This window comes from Antechinus flavipes, chromosome 5 (assembly GCF_016432865.1).
Source record: "Antechinus flavipes isolate AdamAnt ecotype Samford, QLD, Australia chromosome 5, AdamAnt_v2, whole genome shotgun sequence".
In the NCBI taxonomy this organism is placed as follows: Eukaryota; Metazoa; Chordata; class Mammalia; order Dasyuromorphia; family Dasyuridae; genus Antechinus; species Antechinus flavipes.
Genome location: NC_067402.1, coordinates 228,159,777 through 228,180,464, shown reverse-complemented (window position 1 = coordinate 228,180,464; position 20,688 = coordinate 228,159,777). Strand labels below are relative to the sequence as shown.

Here is a 20,688-nt window from a genome sequence, read left to right as displayed (position 1 = left end):
AAGGACTTTGAAAGACTCAGGCAGTTACCAATATGATATATTAATACTCAGGTCAGAAAACCCCTGACCCAGTGGCACTATGCTTCCTAACAATCCCTTTTGAGATATAGACATGGCTTAAATATGCAGTGCTCTGAATCTGAAAGATCCAAGGGGAGAAGGAAGGGCAAGAAATAAGGATCAACATAGGAACCCAGGAGATCTAGGAAACCAAGTTCGATTGACGAACCACCCAAAAGCTCAGCAGAGGGAAGAACCTAGCCATGGCACAAAGAATGAATTCAGGAACTAAAGCTGAAGAGATGAATAAAGCAAAGACTATATTAATCAATATGAAAAATTGTTGCAAATCTAGAGATGTCAAAAAGAGAGTAACTGTAAACATTGCAAGTAGAGACTCAAAGAAAAAAATGAATTTTCCACAAGAAAACTTACATGAATACCTAGAAGAAATAAAACACAAAATAGAACATGATTTAAAAGGCTCTGGTGGAAAGAACTGTGAAGAGAATAAGTCATTTTGAAGAGAACAAAAGGTACTCAAGAAATGGACTCCCTGAAAACTAGGAAAAACCAAAAAGAAATAAATTACTCCATGAGGTAGCAATAAATTTCAGAATACAATAAAAAAGACTTAAAAAAAAATAGAAGAGATGTGACATTAAAAACAACTGGCCTGAAAACATGTCAAGAAGAAAGAATTTAAGACTCAATAGACTTTCTGGAAAATATCAAAAAAAAAAAAGCAAAAGTCTAGACACCATATTTTTTAAAATCATAAATAAAAATTGCTGAGATTTATTAGAATCAGAGTGAAAAATAAAGGCAGAAAGAATCTATCAATAACCTGAAAGGAATGCCAAAAGAAAAACGCTCAGGAATGTCACAAGAACTCCCAAGTCAAAAAAAATACAGCAAGCATACATATAGAAAATATTCAAGTACCAACAAATTAATCAAGGTCACACAAGACCTGGCAGCATCTATTTAAAATGAGAGGGGATCTTGGAATACAATATTCCAAATGGCAAAAGATATGGTCTTACAACTGGTTAGCTAATTATGTTTATTAAATGCCTACTATGTGCCAGGTATATTTTCTTATTGGACTCTATGAATAAAAGGGTCACTGTGATCTCTCAAGAATAAGTGAGACAAAAGAAAATGTTGTTTATGCTGATTACCTTTTTTGAATGCCTCTGTAGTTTGTTCAATAGTTCTTCAAGTCAATCAAGGGTTAGTTAACCAGAATCAGTTACAGGATGTCTTCACAATCTCCATAGGTTTCCCTCAGGTATTTTTTGTACACATTATCAAGATTCTCTTGGAATCAAGGTACTCAGCCTCTCCACAAGAAGAAATGATGTCACTGGCACTCTGAACATGTGCCAGACTTCCAATTAGAAGTGTAATTATATATAGTTTCATATACATTAAAACAAGAAGTATAAAATGGGAATTTGTGGTTTATATAAAATTTTCTTATTGTGTTTTGTTATATGTATGGAAATGCAGAGGGATTTTGGTACTTAAGTTTAAAATAAAGTTTTTTTTAATGGGTAATAGAAATTTAAGAAATTGGCATGCTAGAAAAATTGTAACATTTTATAGCTGATGAGAGACTGAGCGAAGAACAAAGAAAAAGCAAATGAAGGGAACTTTTCATCTGTTTGTCCTTTTAATGTTTATCTTGTATAGAAACACACAAAAAAAGCATTCTAGAAAAATACTAACTGCTATCCTGATGATGTGGGGCAGCCATTAGGAAAAAGTATAGCAATAACCTTAAGGTAAAATAGCCTTGGGAGTGATGTAGTTGGAAATGATATATTTCTTCCCCTAGATTATTCTGTCCCGGTTTACTCTATAAATTACTCTATGTATTTTACTAGGATGCTATGGCCACAAATATTTCTGGCTATTAGATAACAGCCTGTTTGTTGATCAGTGATTACAGAATTTCTGAGACTATTGAGCAACAATCATGAAGTGCTTTAAGTTGATGCAGGCACAGAAAAAATTGGGTATCCACCAGTTGACATTTCAGGCCTAAAAACACACCTCTGAAAAGTTTCCCTCATGAGCTCTGCCCAGAGAATTACGGATACTACACTTGCATACAAAGTCAGAACCAGACCACTCCTCAATTCTACCTCTAAGCCATATAATTGGCATATCAGTAACATGAAGCATCTGCTCTAATTTTTCCCTGTAAATTTATTTTCTTGCTCCTGGTTCTTTGCTAACTTCTTTTGGAACTTAACTTTGTCCCTTGACCTGGAGATGGGTACAAGCCTGCAAATTCTTTTAAAACTCCTTGTGATGCTGATTTGGAACCCAAGTTTTGGGGGATACCTCTTGAATCCCCAAACCTAGACTGAAATAGTGAGATGATGTTCCAAAAGCAAAGAGAAATTAAGAGTGATGGTTAGAGGCAATTCTAAATATGATATTTCTCATGGCTAAAACATTATAAATAATTATATCTTCATTTCATCATACATTATACTATTAGTCAATTACATCACCAGTAACTTTTATGTTTATTTAAGACATTTTTGATGCATATAACAAGCAATGTTTATAGACAAAGGATTTCCCTAGTTGGTTAAATAAATAATATTTAATACACTGAGATGGGGTTTCAGAGTTAATTGATTGCAGTTTTAGCAATTGATATGGAAATATCAGGATACTCTGCTTGATTATCATATAACCCAGGATAAGAATATGAATATGGTAAAGAATCATATAGCAGAATGAATAGTGATCATCTCATATAGATTATACGTGAGTATCTTGATCTTAAAATTCTAGTATACTACTATTAGTTTCAACTGTTACAGTAGATTTTATCAACTTGGTTATGTCTTTATGAATGAGTGAATGGAAAACGCATTAAATATTTATTATATACCAAGCACTGTGCTTAGAAACAAAAGCAAAAATCAGTCCATGTCTGCTCTCAAGGAGCCTATATTCTATTAGGGAAGTTAGTACACATAAGGGATATTGGTCAGAAAGGAGCATTTTGTTTTAAAGTGTTAAAAAGGGTAGTGAGGGGAGTCATAAAAAAGTTATGTGCTTCCCCCCTTATCATTAGCAGTGTTGATTTGATTATAATTTCGTAATTGGAAAGTGAAGAGGGGGAGGAAGAGTTGAACCAGCAAAGTAGCTAGCAAGACAATGGCTGGAGTAGAGTGAGCATGACTAGAGCAGTTGTCTTAGTCACTAGTTAGGACCTTAAGGGCCTCAGGGAGGGACTCCTGGAGTTTCAAAGGTTAAATTCTCCAGGTCCAGCCAGTAAAATAACTGGTGAAAGATGATAAGGAAATAAAGTGAAGTATGTCTGAAGCAATCAGCCTGATATAATGGGCTATAATTGAGTTACTCACTTATCAGAATAATGGAACCTCACAGTAAGGCTCAGAACAAAGAAATCTTATTTCACTTTTTTAAAAATTAGAGACAGGAGGGACAAAGGGATTAATATAAGGGGAAAATAATGCAATATAAAAACAAAAGATATCAGCAAAACTTTGTTTTTTTTTTTCATTAGAAAGAGAAATCAAAGATAATTAATTAACTTAAATCATTTAAAAGTTGAAATAATTATCCATAATTACTCTGGATTTATTTTCATTTTTTTAAAGTTGCAGATTTTTTGGAAACTAACTTATTATATTATATCATTCTCTTCTCACATGTAAGGCTCTGGTTTTGGACTTCATCAGACCAGATTCAGTCTTGAGTGAGCCTGACTTCAAATAAGAAGGGAGTGGACTTTTTTCATGTTCATATCATGACCTGAGGGAAAATTTCTCTAAAAAGAAAACAACAAAAAAAATATGGCTTATGTCTAGAGTTTCCCTAAAAAGAATCAGCATTGTCCCTTTTAGAAAAGTTATTTTAATGTACAAAATAATAGGTATCAGGAATAGGATAATGATCTATTTCCTCTACAACAAAATAAATGCTTTAAACACAAAGGACTATAAGCACTCATTTACAAGTATTTAAAATATGCCCCATAAGAGTAACACATATGTATTAACAGATATTTTAAACATACATTATAATCCCTCACCTCTAATTAAATCTTCCAGGCATTAAAAGACTCCCAGAAAACTTGTGAATAGCTATTGCAATATTCACAGTAGATCTGTACTAGGAATAGCAACTCAAGGTTCATATCCTCTGGCCAACCAAGCATGTGTGATTCACCTTCTCCAAGGAAGGAGCACCCCCGACTGGGCAATACAATTCAGTGAGTCTTCTTTATTTCTCAAACTCACACAGTAGCCATCTAAAACTGGAAACATGCATTTCTCAAGATTGCTATTCTAGGATTAATACTTAGAAAAAAAATTCAAAACAAAAAAGACAGCTATCCCAGAATGACTCTGAAGTTCTGTTTCAGGCTTCGCTAGACAAATATCTATTGGTCATTATTATAATGTATTTAAGCTGTGGGTTTCTATTGCTGTTGGTTTTGGACAAAAGGAGTGAAAACTCTTCCACTCCTCTGATAGAAGTCCAAGGGAGAACTGATGTTGGCTATATCTTAACAAAAAGGCTACTTCAAAAGGAACCAAAACCATCTCTCCTTGAAGTCCAAAGAGTAGGCAGCACTTCCTAGCTCAATTGGCAATCCTCTTTGACACAGTCCTTTGCCCATAACAGAGACCAAAAGACCCAACATCTATTAATCATGTGTATTCTTTAATAAGGTGCTGGAGCCCATCTGGTCCCTTCAAGTTGAAGAGGGGACCCCAAAACTCTAAAACTCCTTGAAAGAGAAAGTCTTCAACTCTGCCTCAGTGAGGCAGTGTTGCCCGAGGGCAACAAGACAGTGTTTTTTAGGTGAGGTTGGTTCAGTCCGGAGCAAAATAATTCCAACCCTATTGAATTAAAGAAACTCATTCAATTCTATTCAAATTCCAGCTCAAGCTGAAACCCAGCTTGTAGATGAGCCAACTTCGGCTGTCTCAGCCTCCACTAAGACCCAATATAGTAGCTTCCTTCAATGAAGGTCTTTTGCAGATGGACCTCGGTAGCTCACTCAGCTGCCAGGACTTTCTGTCCACTAAGAACTGCATTCTCAGTGCAAAACTCTATTTTCCATAGATCTGCCACTATAGAAGTCAGTTTCTTGATAAACTGATTTCTACCTAACAATAAACTTTCATTTTGCAATTAATAATTCGGGAATGAGTGAATTCTTTCACTCCTAAAACTTGTGGTCAATTTAAAGGGGATTCTTAATAACTCTCTTATAGCCACTAATCTAGACCACTCAAACAACATCATATTTATGGTTCTCTGACCGGGAAATCGAACCTGGGCCGCTGTGGTGTTGAATCCTAACCACTAGACCACCAGGGATCTAAACCGCTCAAACAGCATCAAGGTGACCGAGACACAGGCCCAGCCCTGTGTTATGTGTATGTTTCATGAGATGACTCCTGATAGAATTGTATTTATCAAGGTGAATGATATTGAGAAATAAAATATATACTTTTACAAAAGATTATTTAGTTTTGAGCTTATGTACTTCATGCTGAAATGCTACAGATTGCATAATTCATCTGTGTTATGAGCTTAACAAAAACTGATGATAATGGTGACAGGCTGTACCGAAGTCAACATTTAAGATTGAACAAACTCTGACTAATCAACCTCATTTCACAGACCATTTTAAATAATAACTACACTGCATTCACTGTCAGTAGGAGAGAATTCATCATATTAGTCTTGCTTTTACTGACTTTGAACTTTGTTTTCTTTCAAATACGTGGATCCATGACAATTCCAAAGGATTCATGATGAAAAATACTATCCACTCTGAGTACAGATTGAAGGATGTCTTTTCACTTTATTTTTCTTGGTTTTTCTCTTTTTTAGCAACATGGCCAATATTGAAATATGCTTTGCATAATTTCACATGAACATAATGCTTGCATTCTCAAGGAGTGGGGGAAGTGGTTGGGGGAGAGAAAAAAATTAAAACTCAAAATTTAAAAATGAATGTTAAAAAGAAAAAAAATGCAAACACTGACAAAAGGAAAGAAATCTGTTTGTGTAAGAAATATACCATGAAATATCCATTCATTTTAGCTATTTTTGCATACCCTCTTGGATTCCTTGCCCCCTTTGTTCTATTTGTTCTATCAAACCTTGACAAACATCAACTTCCCAAACATCCTTCCCTTGTCCCATTCACTGCCACAGAATACCACTACAGAAAATTGCAAAACATTGCAAACTAGAGCCATTACAAATTTATGTTACCTAATCTCAGCTAGGTCCTCACAGATGGAAAACAATCCTTTTATTCTTCCCTAATTATCTAATACACTTTCCTCAGGGACTCTTACAGACTCTTCTCTTCCCAGTCTCTCTATACCATCCTTTTCTTATTTCCTCAGTAAAAGGACAACATTTCTACTTTCTTGTAAAAAAGAGTTCATCCCTCTCAAGCTCTTTTTTGTCCCTCAAAATCTGCTGTCATTCCCAATTCTATCCTCCTTTGCCCTAATCTCTAGGGGAAAAGCTCTAGGCAGCTATTTTCCTTCCCAAAGTCAATGCCTCTACTTTTATTCTCGATTCCACCTTCTCCTCTCTTGATCCCCAATTCTCTGGGAACTTGCCCTGTGGAGCATCTTCAAAACATCTTTATTCACTTTCCCTGTTGTCTATAAACAAATATTCACCACCCTTAAAACAAAATAAAAAAATTTTTTTACTTCACCTTATCATTATTTCTCCTCTGGAAAGGATCATCTCCACTCATTGTCTCCATTTCTCTCCCTTCCACTCACTTTTCAACTCCTTGCCATCTGATTACTAAACTACTCTGCTAAGTCTACTTTGTTTGAGGTTACCAAAGTTCTTTTTTTCAGTCCTCATTCTACTTGACTTCTCCAGTTTTCGACACTATCATAAAAAGGATTGGGGAGATGTCTTCCTAAACCTTTTTCCTTTGGTTGGCTTCTGTGACACAACCCTCTCTTCTAGGAATCTGGCTCCCAGGATGTAGTAGGAGTCTCACATTCCTGCTATTGCTTTGTATTTTTTGTCTGCATAAGTTTAGAATAAGATAATAAAATCCCTTTGCAAATTTTAAATGTGAACCTATTAAACTCTGTGAAAGAAGGGACTGTTTGTTTTTGTCTTTCCATCTAGAGAGCCTAGTACAGTGCCATGCACGCAGCATGCACTTTTCAAAAAATGTTGAATTGAATTGAATTGAATGACCTTCAGAGTTTCTCCTTCACTGGTATGTACTGGGAAGGAGGGAGTGCCCAGGGAGGGAGGGCCAGAGGCCATCCAGGTCAAGAGAGGAGAACAAACAAGGAAAAGGGGGAGATATTACAGTGATCTAGGACTTATTAATGGGGAACTTTAGTCAGCTGTGAAGGCTAAGATGAGATGATAACCATGCTGGCAGGAATGAAGGGGGGGGGGGTGACAGTGGCTACCAAAAGGCCAGGTTATTGGGTACCAGCTTTATTTCCCGCCCCTTGTGTTTTCCCCTGTGCCCATGCTTGTGCTTTAGATGTCTCTATAAATGTCCCAGTCCCAGTTTTCCCAGGGACTGGCTAAAAAACTTCTGTTGTTTGAGTCCTTCTGCGTCTCTTGCTACCTCCACTGAGGCTCCAGGCCAAGGATGTGGGAGTTGCGTTCCTTAGCCTTCTCTAGGGCTGTCTGTGCAGAGTTCTTGGCCACACTTCTTTTTGTCTTCTTTGGTCTGGGGTCAGCCCTCGACTGGCCTCAAACTCAGTCCTCTGTCCTGCAGATTGCCCTTGCCTTTGGTCTGGCCATTGGCACACTGGTGCAAACTCTGGGGCATGTGAGTGGAGCTCATATTAACCCAGCTGTGACTGTAGCCTGTCTGGTGGGTTGCCACGTCTCTTTCCTCCGGGCTACTTTCTATGTGGCTGCCCAGATCCTAGGGGCTGTAGCGGGGGCTGCCCTTCTCCACGAGCTTACCCCATCTGACATCCGGGGGAATCTGGCCATCAATGCGGTGAGTAGTCCAGAAGCCTTGCTCCTAGGCAAGGGATCTCATCGTATTATAAAATATATATAATAAAAATGATTCTAGAATAGGGATCAAGAATTTCAAGTCAATTATTTCACTAGCAAAAACTATTTCAACTAGAAAACAGTTCAGTATAGTGGAAACACCAGGATTCTTGAATTTAGAGATTTGGGTTTGATGTTCACTAGCTATGTGACCATGGTCAAATCATTTAACTTCTTTGTTCCTCAGTTTCTTCATCTGTAAAACATAAATGATAATTCTCATAGAATCTGCCTCTCATAGAATCATTGTGATGATCAAATGAGTTAATATTAAATACTTTGTAAATTTCAAAGGGCTTTATAAATGTTGGATGACTCTGGGGTAGTTACTTTATATCTCTAAACATATCTCCTCATTTGTAAAATTAAGATAGCCATATACCATTGACTTATGCAGGATATTTGTAAGTTGAAAAATTATTCTTCTTCTCTATCTCCAGTAACAGAAAAAGTCCAGGAAAGGCTTCTGCTTTTTATTGGGATAAAATGGTCTAAGATTCAGGATTCTGGGTTTGCCTCTGAGACTCTAGGTTTGTTGTTATTGTTATTTTAATAGAAGTAACTAGGACAGTCTATGTTTAGTGAGAAATTCAAGCCCGAGGTGGAGGCTCCAGCCAAAATCAAAATCAGGGTTACAAATATAATTAAAAGCTATCAAAGGCCTAAATTATCCTTAAAGATGAGGTTAGTGACAGATGCATAAATTCACAATTTTCGTCCTCCAAGGAACAACCTTAGCAATCAGCAACTAGATACAAGATTCTTAACCTTTTTACCCCTTCCAATTCTGGTCTCTGTTGGCAACCTGGTGAAGCTTATCTAACTTCTTCTCAGAAAAAGATTTTTAAATGCATAAAATAAAATATGAAAGAAACTAGTTATATTGAAACCCAATTATCAAAATAGTGTTGTTTAACTCAAGTAAGAATTCCTGTTGTAACAGAAAAGGTGCTAGATTGCTCAGTTGGAGAGCTGGGTTCTAGTTCTAGTCCATTTAGAAGCAAGGGGAAGGAGGTAGATATATGGCTTCTGAGTAATCCTGATGAGGACAAGTGGAGGTTAGAGGTGGAGCAATCTGGGAACATGAGAAATCTGGGGACTCTGATTTTCCCCTCGAGAGTCAGGTAAGGGAATCTACTAAACTGCCCAATATAGCTCTTCTGCTCCTTGCTCTTCTTTCTCTGATTTCATCCTTTGTCCCAATCCTTCTATTTCTGCCTACCAGGGTGTATCATCCCTCCTCTACCCTTCCTATGCATATGTCTACTAGCACAGCCTAAGTAGGAATCACCCATTTGCACCAGATACACAGGTATCTGTCAGGGAATCAATTTCTTACTTTAGCTATGTGTAACCCCATAGAAGTCACTAAATCTCAGTTTCTTCATTTATCATTTCTTCTTCATTTATCATTTATCAAATTAATAATACTTGTGCTACCTACTTCAAAGGATTGCTTTTAGGATCAGCTAGGCCACATGATAGATTGAATGCTGCTCCTATAATCAAGAAGACTTGAGTTCAAAACCAGCCTCAAATAATTACTAGCTGTATGATGCTGGGCAGGACACTTAATCTTTGCCACAGTTTCCTCATCTGCAAAATGGGGATGATAATAGCATTTACCTCCCAGGGCTGCTGTAAAAATAATATTTATGAAATGCTATATAAATGTTGGTCATTATTATTGAAGGCAATATAAAAATATAGAAATGAGCAAACCGAAGCCCAGAGGGTCTAGTTGGTGAGAGAGCCCTATTTTCACTATGTTTCATACTTCTTGCTAAATTATTAAAACTAATAAGAAATGTAGGCTACTTTTGTATATGTAACACTGCTTAGCTCTGGGGTTTGTGAGTAGAAATAATTTGTGTAGTTGGAACAGATGCTGGCCATCATCATCTGGGGAACCCTTAAAAGCCCGAGTGCTACTTCCAGACACAGCCATGGAAAAGGTCCCAGAGAAGGTCTTAGGGTTAATAATAGCTTGGAATTGCAAACTCTATTCTATGAAAGGCACTGTGAGATGTTACAAGGACTCTCGCAATAGAGTTAGGAGCCCTGCATCCATGACTTCAAACAAATACAGATTTCATTATCTTTGGAAAGTAACTGAATGTCTATGAATTCCTCATCTATAAAAAAATGGATATAATAACTGTCTATCTCACAGATGATTGTAAAGAAGGTCTTTATGAGCCTTGAAGATATGTAAAAATGTGTGCTATTATAATGTAGTGATTAGTTCATTTGCAGACATGGAGAGAGCCAGCATTGGAAGAGTCCAAAGTATGCCAGGCACACGTGCTACCCCTCCCCACACACACTGGCCACAACTAATGGAATGTAATCTCCCTCATGGCCAGGTCCCCAGATTTCCCAAGGTTTTCTATTAGTATCTGACTCAGAGTCCTAAAGTAATCCATTATGACAGTGGAAAAGAGCCCTGGATTTGGAGGCAGAAGAGTCAGATTTGAGACCCAGTTGTTGTTTACTTCTTATGTAATCCTCAGCCAATTCATTCACTTGAGGGTTTTTCTTCTGCAAACTGAGGGGCTTGAATCCTCTGTCCACAGGAATCTGTAGGAATTGGCACATAATTCTCTCAGGATTCCTAACCACAGACTCATTGTTAGGATAGAAACAAAATCCAGCTCAATTAGGTTCTGCTTCTCTGCCTCAGTTTTCCCCAAGCAGTGGTACTGGAATCCACTTTTTGGCCCTCTCTGGACCAAAGAGATAACTGGGATGCTCCCAAGAAATATCCCCAAGACTGGGCCCTAAGAAAGTTCGCCCCTTCCAGCTATCATTTGCAAAGAACACAAAGCCAGGTGGGTAGCTAAACACCCTGAATGACAGTATCTAAAATGTTCAATATGGCTTAGAAAATTAAGCCAAATCTAATAAGATGGAACTTAAAAAGGAAAAGAAAAAGTTTTACACTCAGGTTTAAGGAGTTGACTTTGAAAGTCATAGGGAGACATAATTAGACAATGGTTTATCTGACAAAAGTCTTGGACTTTTTTAAATGGACTGCAAGCTCAACATGAGTTAATAATGTGATTTTGCTTATAAATGGAAAGGAGAGAGAGAAAGAGAGAGAGAGAGAGAGAGAGAGAAAGAGAGAGAGAGAGAGAGAAGAAGAAGAAGAAGAAGGAGGAGGAGGAGGAGGAGGAGGAGGAGAAGGAGGAGGAGGAGGAGAAGGAGGAAGAGGAGGAGGAGGAGAAGGAGGAGGAAGAGGAGGAGGAAAAACAAGAGGAGGAGGAGGAGGAGGAGGAGGAGGAGGAGAGGAGGAGGAGAAGAAGAAGAAAAGAAGAAGAAGAGAAGAAGAAGAAGAAGAAGAAGAAGAAGAAGAAAGAAGAAGAAGAAGAAGAAGAAGAAGAAGAAGACGACGAAGAAGAAGAAGACGAAGAAGAAGAAGAAGAAAAGAAGAAGAAGAAGACGACGAAGAAGACGAAGAAGAAGAAGAAGAGGAAGGAGGGAAAAGGAGGGAGGGAAAAGGAGGGAGGGAAAAGAGGGAGGGAAGGATAGAAATGAAAGAAAGGAAGGAGAGAAAGACAGAAAAAGAAAAGAGAGTGGAAGAAAAAGGAAAGGGAAAGGGAAAGGAAAAAGGAAAGGAAAAAGTGAAAGGAGAGGAGAGGGAGAGGAAAAAGAGAGGAGAGGAAAAACTCAAGATTATAATAACCCACTTTTGCCTCCAAAAGATAAGAAAAGAATCTCTCTTGCTTCTTTGTAAAGAAGGAAGACTAATGAGCGTGAAACATTATATACATTGATAAATTCCAATAGTGGATTGATTAGTTTTTTTGAAGCTGTGCTGTCTCTGCCTCTTTTACTCTGTTTCTCCTTCTCCTCTCTCTTTGTCTCCTTCCCTCCCCCTTTCCCTCTCTTTTAATTTTTCATTTGCAAGGGATGTCTCTGGGAGGACACAAGAGAGAGATAACCTTTGAAAATAGAAGTGATGTAAAAATAACAGTTATTGACACAAGTTTTTAAAATGTGATTGATAGACCTACAAGCGAATGAAATATTAGACTGTTTGAAGGGATAGAGCTTCTGGGAATTAGGAGACGATAGATTCCATATAGTATACTATTGTCTGAGATGATGGAAGCATCTAAGTTATTAGGTTACGTTCCAGGCCCCAGAGTTTTGAAAGAATGCTGATAAACTAGAGGGAGCCCAGAACATAACTCAGATAGTGAAAGACCTTAAATCCATGGTGTGTGATTAGTTGAAGAAATTGAGGTTACTTAGCCTGAAGAAGAAAAGATTCAGAGGTGATATAATAAGAGTCTTCAAGTATTTGAAGGGCTGTCTTAGAAGATGGATTAGAGGAGTGATATTTGGCCCCAAAGGGCAGAATTAGAAGGAATGGGTGGAAGCAGCAAAGAGGCAAAATTAGGTTTGAAGACAAACTTCCCAACCATTAAGTCAGCCTCAGAGTGAGCCAGGCTGCTGCCTAAAGAGCAGAGAGGAAAAGGGGAGATATTCTCACTGGCAATCTTCAACTAAAGGTTGAATGACTACTTTTTTAGGCTTGGTATACTGGAAATTCCTTCTTGGATATGGATTGGATAAGATAACATGAATAACTGATACATAGCATTTTAAAGTTTGCAAAACACTTTACATTTTTTATTTCATTTGATCTTCACAACGTCCTTGGAAGGTAGGAATTCTTATTATTACCATTTTAGAGATGAAAAACTGACATAGTCAGAGGTTGTGATTTGCTGGTGACCCGAGGCCAAATCTGAATTCAAGTTTTTCTGGCTTTAGGCCCTCTGCCCTATCCACTGCATCACTTATACTAGGATACTTTTAAATTTGAAATTCCTTGATTCTATGATTTCCCCCTTCCTTTATGCTCACTAGATCCTCCCTCCTCTTCGAGGAATAGGGGGAATATTTTTCCTTCAAGATGGAAATTACTATGAAAAAGGATGATTACCCTTCTACTGAGTAATCTGGGGCAAGAACTCTCATCAGAAAAAGAGATTGGGGTAAAATTGGATTAAGCATTATCTCCAACATTTAGGATATTTAAGATGAGGAGCATAGCATTAGATTTATTTGTATTCTCACTAAAGTGAACGCTTTTCCAATTCAGCAAACATTTATTAAGTGTCTATTGTATACATTTCAGGAGTTACTTGAAGCTAAGAATTGAGATGTTTTTCATCATTGTATCCCCAAGGATCTAACAGAGTACTTTGCATGTAGTAATAACAACAACAATTATTATTGAATAATAGCTTACATTTATAAACCAGTATTTAATATGTTTGCTTAAGCTGTAATTGTTGTACAACAAAGGAGGAATTTATTTAGTGCATTTATTAGAGAATAACAAATTAAGATCCCCTAATAAAGGAGAGTTGTATGGAATCAACTTCAATAAAAGTATTAAACACTAGAGGAAAGTTTCGAGTGGCCAGAATGCCTTAGAGACCATCCTGACCCAAAGCAGGATTATGGATGCTATGACTCCCTCCAGAGATTCTGAGGAGTCTAGGAGTCTCCATCTGTCCAATAGTGACTCTGATCACCAATAATAATAGAAGAAACTTAAATTCTGAAGAGCCTTAGATGCTCAGGTAGCCCACTATAACCTGGGATAGGAGATGGAAGAAAAGAAAAAGCAGGCTGAAACTCAAAGAAGCATAGGGACCTCTTACTGGCAGTTTTTCCATCCAGACCAATGCCCAATCCCTGGGGGCAGGGAGAGGCTTGGCAAAATTAGTGGCAAAAACTAGGCTAGGCATTAGGTGTGTCTAGGTTATGAAATCAACCTTTAGCTCTTCTGCCTAAGGCTGCCCTGCTGGCTCCCACCCAGTTTGGCACAGGGGTGAGGTTAGTGCCAGGAGTTATACTGGGATGGATGGGGAGACAGCATAAGTAGAGAAACTGAGCTCAGAGACAGAGTAGCTATAGGACAGGAGTACGTAGAGGAATAGACCAACACTGGGAAACAGAGACATACAGTACCAGGATAAAATCTTAGTTCATGGAAATATTTAGGGAGTCAGAGTAACCTTCCAAAAACTTTTCTCCATACCATAGAAAACTCTTCCAAACCTGAGACCTCAGCAGCCAAACAGTTTCCCTAAAATCTGAGGAAAGAACTCTAAGTTTAACTTCTAAAGAAGTTATAATTCTAGGAGCAGCTAGGTGGTACAGTGGGTAGAGCACCAGCTCTGAAGGAGGACCTGAGTTCAAATCTAGTCTCAAGATGCAATACTTCCTAGATGTGTGACTCTGGGTAAGTCACTTAACCCCAATTGCCTCAGGAAAAAAAAAAATCATAATTCTAAAAAAGTATAGACTTAGCTGCCAAATTCCCCCAAAACAACTTACCCCCTCCTCCTAACCTTCCCAAAAGTAAATCTCAGAAGGAAATGCTACACAAGGTCCTCTGATTTCCATGACAGCCCAAGTTTTTTCCTTCTGTCTAATCCAACTCTCTTCTCCTTCATTGGAAACCCTGTCCTCTCTTTTCCTATAAGAGAGATCCCACAAGAAGCCTATACTTGTATCATGATCCAATAGAGATATTGCAGGTTCAGTTTCAGACCACAGCAATAAAACAAATAATGCAATAAAATAAGTCACATGAATTCTCTGGTTTCCCAGTGCATATAAAAGTTATGTTTATACTACTGTAGCCTAGTAATGTGCAATAAAGTCAAAGAAAACAATGTACATATCTTAATTTTAAAATACTTTATTGCTAAAAAAAAAAATGCTATCATCTCAGTTTTCAGTGAGCTGTAATCTTTTCCCTGATGGAAGGTCTTGCAGCTATCTGATCAGATTGTGGTCATTGAAGGTTGGGGTGGCTATGGCAATTTCCTTAAATAACATAATAATGAAGTTTGTCTCATCTATTGATTTTTTCTTTCACTTAAACATGTAGAGAACATTGTAGGGTTATTAATTAGCCGAATTTCAATATTGTTGTTTCTCAGGAAATAGGGAGGCTAAAGGAGAAGATAGGGACTGCTTGTCAGAACACATACAGCATTACTCGATTAAATTAGCTCTTATATGGGTGTAATGTTCGGGCTAGTTTTCTGGAGGTCTTCTGGAAGGGCCTTGGTCTCAGTAGGATAGACACCACGAGAATGGACAAGAATAGAGTCCAAAGTCTTTATTGTCTCTTACACAGTCTGCCTCTGTCTCAGACTCAGTCTTAGTGCAGGAGGCAGGAGGCAGGAGAGCCACCACAAGGATGGTCAAAGAAAAAATGTCTATCTTCTAGTCCTTCTTAGCCCTTATATACCTTATTGTAATTACATCATTACAGCATATTGATTATGTGTGAACTAGAGAACCATGACATCACCATATTAAGTACCAAGTTCAACCTCTCTACGTATGGGCTTGGCTTGTGGTGCCCCAAAACAATTACAATAGGAACATCAAAGATCACTGATCATAGATCATCACAACAGATAAAATAATGAAAAAAATTGGAATATTGTGAGAATTATCAAAATGTTGGAAAAAAAATTGGTGCCAATAGATTTACATGATGCAGGGTTGCCATAAACCTTTTGCAGCAACAACAAAAAAAGCAATATCTACAAAATGCAATAAAATGAGGTATGCCTGTATCTCCCACCCCTACTCTCTTCTCAAGCCTATACAATAATCACTTTTTATCACTCTTTCTATTCACAGTCTGGCTTCCAAACATTTATACTATGAAAGTTACTGCCCTTCCTTTCATTGGATACATCCCTACTCCAGGTAGGGACACAAAGCAAAGAAAAATTATGAGCTTGGGACTTAGATGTCCCCTAAGTATGTATCATTCTACATTATACCTGTATAACAGTAGCAGGGCAGAAGGAATAATATGGAATTTTGGAAAAAGAGAACTGGACTGGGGAGTTCCCGCAGGTTTGAGATCTATTCCTTTGAAGCATCTAGGTGGCATATTGGATAGAGCACTGGGCTTGGAGTAAGGAATCCTTGAATTCAGATCCCACCTCAAATAATTATTAGTTCTGTGAACTTGAACAAGTCAATTCAATCTCAGTTTCTGTTATTTGTAAAATGGGGATAACCTACTTCACAAGGTTGTTGGGAAGATAAAATGAGACTATGTGTAAAGTTTTTCCAATTTTAAAATGCTATATAAATGTTAGTGATTATAATTTTCTTGCTTATTAGCTCTGTGGCCTTAGCCAAACCACAAAATATCTGTAGGTTTTAGTTTCTTTTGTTGTGCCACAGTTCTCTTTAATTGTCCTGACTCAGTTTCCTTTAATTGTTCTGCCCGTTTTCCTAATTGGTGCTGCCTCGGTTTCCTTAATTGTTCTGCCTCAAGCTCCTTAATTGCAACTCCCAACTCCGCCCTCTGGTTCATAAAGACTGATATAACTCAGGGCTATTTGCTCTAAGATTATAAATTGTCAATGTGTAAACTCAGAAAGAGGAACTCCAGCCATAGTGTCTGGAGTCCACACTTTCTTAACTCCCAGCTTGTTAGAATTTATGGTCCTACCCCCCAAACTGTCAGAGCCAAGTTGATGGTTCCTGTCTGGAGATTCCCACTTACCAGAGTTTGGACTGCCTTTGTTTAGCTACTGTGTATAAATATGTTGTGGAGAACAGGCATTGGCTGCTGGAGGCTGGATTCTTGGAGATAGCCTCATTCAGCCCTGGGACCAAACGATGGATCCATTTGATCCCAATATATCTCTCCCATTTAATAAATTATTTAAAACTCTCTAATCTCTATCTTGCCTCAGTTTCTCTAGCATTATATTCTATTTGTAAATGAGGACCAGAACTCTCAGGTCCCTTCCAGTTACAAAGCCTTGTGAACTTTCAAGAAAGAAGGAAGGAAGGAAGGAAGGAAGAAGGGAAAGGAGAAAGGGAGGGAAAAAGTAAGAAAGGAAGGAAGAAAGAAAGGAAGGAGGAAGGAAGAAAAAGAAGGAGGAAGGGAAGAAGAGAGAGAGGAAGGGAGGAAGGAAGGAAGGAAGGAGGAAGAAAGGGAAGGAGAGAGGAAGAAAGAAGGAAGAAGGGAAAGAAGGAAGAAAGGAGGAAGGAAGGGAAGGAAGGAAGAAGGGAAGAAGAGAAAGAGAGGGAGGGAGGGAGGGAGGAAGGAAGGAAGGAAGGAAGAAAGGATAGAAGGGAGGGAGGAAGGAAGGAAGGAAGCAAGAAGGAAGGAAGGGTGCTTGCCTGCATTGGTGTTTAGGGCCCCACCTCCTCAGTTTCTTCAGGTCACCCTTTACCCCCTGACTGTTCTCTTTCTCCAGCTCAGTAACAATACCACTGCTGGCCAAGCTGTCACCGTGGAGCTCTTCTTGACCCTGCAATTGGTCCTATGTATTTTTGCTTCCACTGACAACCGTCGAGAGGACAACATTGGCTCTCCAGCCCTCTCTATTGGCTTCTCAGTGGCCCTGGGCCACCTTCTAGGGGTGAGTCATAGCTCAATTCAGACCTCCTGATAGAGGGTAAACACAGAGATAGCCTTCTCAAAAAAAAAAAAAATACATGATTCATATTGCCATCTCTTAAAATGTACTGTGTCCATTCCAATAGAAAATATTATGGAAAGTGCCATCCACATCCAGAGGGAGAATTATGGAGATTGAATGTAGATCAAAATCTAGTATTTTCACTTTTTTGGGTTGTTATTTGCTTGCTTGTTTTTTTTTTTCTTGTGTTTTTTTCCCTTCTGATATGTGGTGTGTGTGGGTGTGTGTGGGTGTGTGCACGTGCACAGAAAGATGAAAAAGGAAGTATGTTTGGAGGAACTGCATGTGTTTAAGCTATATCTGATTGCTTGGAGAAGGAGAAAAATTTGGAACATAAGATTTTGCAAAAGTGAATGTTGAAAACTATCTTTGAATGTATTTGGAAAAATAAAATACTACTAAAATAAAAAAATTACTGTGCCTCTCCCCACTATCAATTTCCTGTTGGGAAATAAAACACTATAACGATGATTTAAGAATAACTGGCATTTATAACTTGGACTTTAAGGCTTACAAAGTATGTTATTCATACCATTGTATCCTCACAGTTTGACCTTCCAAGGAGGGCCTACATTACAGTGACATATGGTTTGGAGCAGGGGTAGTAGTTCCATGAGTGTTGTATGTTTTGAAAGTGGAATTAAAACTTAAGTTTCTCCTACCTAGGAATCTAGTTCTCTTTTTATGACAGTTCCCCCTCAGCAGATTTCATATGGTGAGATCTATATTCTTTATCCTGCTCTCTCTGTGCCTATATACACATACATCTGCTTTGGCTATCTGGAGTCAAAGTGATGGAGCCGAGGAGGATACAAAGAGGAGGAGGGAGGATAGCAACAATGAGGAATTCAGGGAGTCTTAGTGAGTTCAGGCTGAGGTCAGAATGAAGGGAAATCCTCAGTCTTGCTGCCTTATAGCACCTATTTAAATTCTGCTCCTCTTTTACTGATCAGATTCTCCATGTTTTTTTTCCTCCTCCAGATCCACTATACTGGCTGTTCCATGAATCCAGCTCGTTCCTAGGTCCTGCAATCATCGTGGGCAAATTTGATGACCACTGGGTAATAGCTAAAAGCCTATCCCTTCCCCACAAAAAATCCAGAGATCCAGGAGGGCCAGTATGTGGAACTTCTGGGAAAAGGGAATTATTGAGCACTAAAGAATTAATATCATAGGGATTTCCCAAAGGAGTAGGACTCAACTACTCCCCAAAGGGCTCTGATGCTTCATGAACATAGAATCAAGTCAGGTCTAAATGGTTCAGTTAGTTCAGATCTGTCAGTCATTTAAGAAGTGGAGTTCTGAGGGTTCACCTTGACATCCAACTGGAGAATCTTTCAGTCTGAGTTCTAAAGAGTTTCTGAGGTGAGAGTAGGGAAGAAACAAGATACCGTAGAATGCCTGCAATTCCTCCTGAGAACGGTATAGAATCATGCAACCACTCCCTTCTGCTGGTTCAACAACTCCTAAACACTCTCTTCTCTTTTCTCCTAGGTCTTCTGGATTGGACCTCTTGTTGGTGCCATTCTGGGGTCACTCATCTACAATTATCTCCTCTTCCCTCATGCTAAAAGCCTCTCAGAAAGGCTGGCCACACTGAAGGGGAAGGAGCCAGATGTAGACTGGGAGGAAAGGGAGGTGAGGAGGAGACAATCGGTGGAACTCCACTCCCCCCAGAGTCTGCCTCGGGGCAGCAAAGCCTGAGATTCCTTTGGCCCTCCACTCTCCCTCGCCCCACCAGGCCCTCTGGGGCAAAGAGAATGAACCCCAGAGATAGAATAGCTAGAGGAACCTGGAGCTGTTGACTGAGGGGGCGAGGTGTCAGCGCTTATGCCCTAAACTGGAGGAGGGTCTCGCATCCACACATTACTTTCATATCTGGATAGGAGACAACCTGCCTGTTCCCACCTGCATTCTCATCCTTCCAAAGCCAGAAGTTGGCCCCAGTAAAGGATCAGAAAGTTTCCTGCACAGGACACATACATATTGGGGATGGGGGAGGAAAGCAGTTGGTACATGTAAAAAGAGGAATGAGGCAAGGGATGAGGTCAGCAGAAGTAGCAAGAGCTGCTGAGTTATTAGTGAAAAAGAAGCTTGATAAGTTCCCGAACTTGACCCTAGAAGGCAGAGTTAATTCCCACCTATTTCTATAATTCTCCCTGCTTTCCTTAAGATGGCTTAGACCCTACAAATCCATCTCCCCTCAGCTCTCCAAGTGTTTTGATTCCCTTAACTAGAGCTAAGAGCCCAGGGGCAGAGGGATATTAGAAGCTAAGTCACCACATTCTGGTGGGTTTGTTTTTCTGGGATTATGTGTGTTCATATGTATATGTGTCTGCACATTACTTAAAAGTACATATTTGTATTTGCACAGGCACATTTCTGTGTTCATACACATGTGTTTGCACATGTGACTGCGGTTCTGTATGAGTGTGTGTGAGTGTACACAGGCATATTTGGGTGTGCCCAGGGATAAGTGTGCATTCTTGATTGTGTATTTTTGAGGGTTAATGTCAGAGTCCCAGGTGCCAGTGCTTGCTTCTGGAAGCATCTCTGAATGGGTGTGAGTCAAGGACCCCTCCCTCTTTCACTGATTTGTCTCACCTCATCTGCTATTGCCAGACCTTTGACCATGCTCTTTGAGCTCACACCAATCCCCTGCAATAAACCAGATTCCTCCCCTGAAATCTGCTTAGAACCCTTTGATGTTTTATATCATCCAAAAAAGGACACCAAGTAGAAATTAAATAAGTTGGTGCTGAATGGGGTGAATGAGTCAAGAAAAAGTTGGAAAGACCAAGAAGGTGGGAACCGTTAGAGATCAACTGGGTGAGAAGGAGTGAATCGGTGAGAACTGAAATAAATTGGAGAAAGGCCCTGAATTTTACCCACTTTACCTAGGAGATTGTTCTGACTTGTCTCAGGTCCCAAACAAGAAGCTGCTGATCTGGGTCACCCACCTGCTGGAACTGCTGCTGGTCCAGGCTCCTCAATGACCAGCCACAAAGTAGGCACTCAGCCAGCAAGCATATGGTGTTTTCTTCCCTAAACCTGGCCCCCTGGACACAGAGAGGCTCTGGGAGGAAGGGAAGGAGAGATGGAG

At 39.1% G+C, this 20,688-nt stretch overlaps 1 protein-coding gene across 1 annotated transcript; it reads left to right on the top strand.

The window, feature by feature from the left end:
- The first annotated feature begins 7,586 nt into the window (after window positions 1–7,586).
- On the top strand, window positions 7,587–20,272 carry AQP2 (aquaporin 2). The gene is given in 5 exon segments (XM_052001218.1): window positions 7,587–8,029; window positions 17,361–17,525; window positions 18,567–18,600; window positions 18,603–18,646; window positions 19,080–20,272. Coding segments are annotated over 5 exon segments (813 nt in total). The 5' UTR covers window positions 7,587–7,669; the 3' UTR covers window positions 19,290–20,272.
- The last annotated feature ends 416 nt before the right edge of the window (window positions 20,273–20,688 follow it).